We start from the raw sequence: 3628 nt of genomic DNA on the forward strand, positions 1-3628 counted from the left end.
ACCAAGAACGGGTGCCCCATTGGCCCCAAACATAGGGTGGGTTTTTTTTTTTTTTTTTTTTTTTTTTTGCACTGAATCTCCTGGCCAGATCAGTTTGTATTAAACTGTAAATTCAGGTATGATACCAAAAAGGTTTATCAAAAATCAATAGTGAGGAAGGGAGGTTGCCAATGCTGGGAGTTTCTCTTTATAAAAATTTGTCCAGTGGGTAAGATGACAAACCTCAGTTACCCATCGCACCTCTTAGGCTTGTAAGAAATTGATCGGGCTTCCTTGTAGAGAGCAAAGTAGCACTTAAAGGTCAGCTGTAGTCCTGATGGTGAGAGGGGTTTGGATTTTTTCCAGGAAGGGCTCAAAATGACGGGAAGAAAAGGAATAGAAAAGCGATGTGTTCCTGAGAGGTAATCTGCATGTTAAAGACCAGGGGGAAAACTGCGCCTGGTGGGAATTGGGGTTTAATTGGCTCTGAAGTAGAGGGGGATCAATTAAACCTCAGAGTTGCAGGGAAAGAGAAGGGACATAAGGGAAAAACGGCAGGGAAAAAAAAAAAAAAAGCAAAGGTCTGGAGAGGGAGCTGGTAGGGTGCCGGGAAGAAAAAAAGACACAGTGGGCTACTATTGATAAGGTGCACTGAGGCCCTTTAATTCTACCGCAGGACAATTTCTCACAGAGTTGTAATTATGTGTCTGACATTTCCAGGGAAATTTCATAATTTCTTTTATAAATCAGGGCTGGTGTGAGTTTTGAGGCCTCAGAGTTTGGATGTGAGTTTACAGAATTACTTGTCTGAAATTAGCATGGGGGGCTTTTGACAACTCAAAATTAAGCTGGAGGCACAGGAGAAGATCAGCTCCACAATTTAGAGTGGGAAGGGAGAAACATGACAGGTTGATGTAGTGACTAAAACTCCCCACAATCCTTCCTCCTGCACAATACGGGTCCTGCCTGGGTGGTGGTCAGGACCCATTGGCCGCAAATGCAACAGTTACAAATGTGTATGCCCAGCTATCAATTCCAGTCTGATGCTATTACAGAGAGGAAAAAAAAACAAGAAGACAATTTTGTGTTTGTTCTAAACTTCACTCTGATGTGCTTCTTTTTCATCCTTTCCGTTGGGCAAATATTGATTCGTACGTATAAGATGGCAAAATGCCGCTTACGTTTTTGGCTGCGTCAGGAGAGAAAGTGATGCTGTCCAGGAAGCGGATGGCATCTGCGGGGACTAGTCTGTCCAGGTACTTGGCACAGGTGTCGTAAGCATGCAGGTAATCCTGATCACTGTGTGGGGGTCGTTTCATCAGCTGTGGATCTCCTTTCCAAAACAATTTCTGCAGCCACACTGCGTGAACTGCGCTGGCGGAGACCGTCGCATTGCCACCTCCGGGCAGAGGCAGCCGATTGGCGAGTTTAGAGATGGACAGAACATTCTGACTGGTCAGGACCGGCTGTAATGTGGCCAGTGGATCAGACGACTCATCAGTCAGCTTTTTGTAGTTTACACCTGCAAACACCAAGGATAAAACAAACGAACAAAAAAAACAAACTGTGAAGTATATTTTATATTATAAAACTGGCTCGCCTTTCCCCATCCAGCAACTCTTTGACACAATTATGTTTTGTTGAATATCAAAGCAGTCTTGCATCAAATGTTAGCAGTAATTTGAAAGAAAATCCAATGGGAAGCAAATAAAATGGACTCATTTGTAAACAAACAAAAAAAAAAAGTTTGTCAAAAACTAAACACTTAATAACCCATCTCAAATGGGTTACGAGAAACCCATTTGGAAAGTGAAAAATTATAATTAATTTAATTGTGTTTGCACTGTATTTTGTAAATTTATATGGTTTGGGGGGGATTGATTCTTTTCTTTATCATAAACTGCATTTTTACTACATTTTAAGGTTAGATCTAAGTCATTTTAAGACCTTGCAAAGTTAATGTATACAATACAAATTGGATTAGATCTCTATGGGACAGCCTGGATTAATAAAGGGTAAACAAAAATACACAAACAGAGAGTACACTTACTTTTATAAATACAATTGGCCAATTTAAAACATTTGTTGGCATCAAAAGTAAAAAAAAAAAAGTCAATTATGTCTCAAGCCTTTATTGACATTTTTTTAAATAACTTATTTTTCCTCTACAGTCTCAGTAGCAATGTGACTTACTGATCAGAACCGGTCCATCTGCAGCTGTAAAACTCTCTACCACTTGATCTGTTGTTTGAAATCTTTGCAAAAATCATTCCTCTGGCATGTTTAGCTAAATCTTGTTGCTTAACTCAGAAGAGGTTTTTCTTTGCCATCTTTTACCTCGACCATGTCTCTGGTCACTCGTCACCTCGTACTTCTGGAAAGACCACGTAGGCGGAGGTACTTATAGAGGCTGTCGCTGAAGGATAATGGGTTCTACCCCGCTTCCTGTTAAACTTTTCTTCTTTTTCCTGTTAATTTCTACATTCTCCCCCTCCATGACCATTTTTATGAATAGAGCGTTAAAGCTGTCAAACACATTTTTATTTTTTTTTTTAAATGTACGACCTTTTATTATATGCTAATCCTCATTCTGGGCTCCATTTAAAAAGGGGAATGGAGCTGCTTAATTACTATGCACACCTTAGATAAGGTGTTAATCTGTTAAACCACAACCCTACTTGAATATAAATGTGTTTTACTTGAAACAATGGAAATTCATTTAGCATTCAGTTTACTATGCTGCATAGCTGGAAGAAAGAGCAAAAATATACAAATAAGTTCAAAATCTCTGGTTTCATAACTGTATTTGCCGGGTAGATAAAGTAGTTTCAACATTTCATTGCACAGTAGGTGCAGGTTTATGTGGTGTTAATTCATGGGGTGTGAATAGCCAATGTGCTTCAAAATCATATGAGAAAAGCTTACATGTTAAAACAATGTTTAACAACCTATAACATATCCAAAATACATAAATGCTGATCTGGATAATAAAGACAGTTGCGTGCTGAAGCAGTGCTGTCTGATCGTGCACAAGTACATCTGCATCACGTCCACCACTGCGGCATGGCTCGAGCATGTTTTTATCTCTGTGTTTACGGGAACGAGCCGTTGAGACGTTCGAGGTCTCCTGTGCCATCAGACAGACACATTACAGTGGCAACACCGCTGCCTGTCTGGATGTTAAATATTTAATACTCTCCTGTCTGTGGAGAGCTCTTCGTCGCACGGCTCAGAAGGCTCCCTTCTGAGCCGTGTGAAAAATAAAAAATATATGTAAAAAATATTGATGAAACAATAAAAAAAAACATCAAGCACATATAAAAATTTATAAAATCAGAAGATCAAACACTTTTATATTACCGCTACACAGAACACCTAAACCGCAGATAAGAGTTACATGCACTTACACATGTCCTCTCATTCTCACTGTCTGGCTCTGCTCAATGCACCTTTTCACTGCTTCTGTTTCAGTCTCCTGCATGGGGGATGTCATCAGCTTCCTTCCTACACTCAGACAATCATCTGGTACACTGTCTGATGACCATGGGTGAAAGTAGTTTTAAATTCTTGGGGGTACTATGACAAAAAAAAAAAAAAAAAATATATATATATATATATATATATATATAGCTTCTTTGTGTGTTTTGGG

General features: G+C 39.4%; 1 protein-coding gene across 1 annotated transcript in view; it reads right to left on the bottom strand.

Moving 5' to 3' along the window:
- LOC106940531 (neuroblastoma-amplified sequence-like) overlaps positions 1-1509 on the bottom strand; it is a 35813-nt gene extending 34304 nt beyond the window's left edge. The window contains exon 1 of the mRNA XM_015023292.1: positions 1161-1509. Within this exon, the coding sequence (XP_014878778.1) occupies positions 1161-1298 (138 nt within the window). The 5' untranslated portion in view covers positions 1299-1509. The remainder of the gene's footprint in view (positions 1-1160) is intronic.
- Positions 1510-3628: the final 2119 nt, after the last annotated feature.

Source organism: Poecilia latipinna, unplaced genomic scaffold (assembly GCF_001443285.1).
Source record: "Poecilia latipinna isolate Pla-1442-1.1 unplaced genomic scaffold, P_latipinna-1.0 Scaffold3268, whole genome shotgun sequence".
NCBI classification, from domain to species: domain Eukaryota; kingdom Metazoa; phylum Chordata; class Actinopteri; order Cyprinodontiformes; family Poeciliidae; genus Poecilia; species Poecilia latipinna.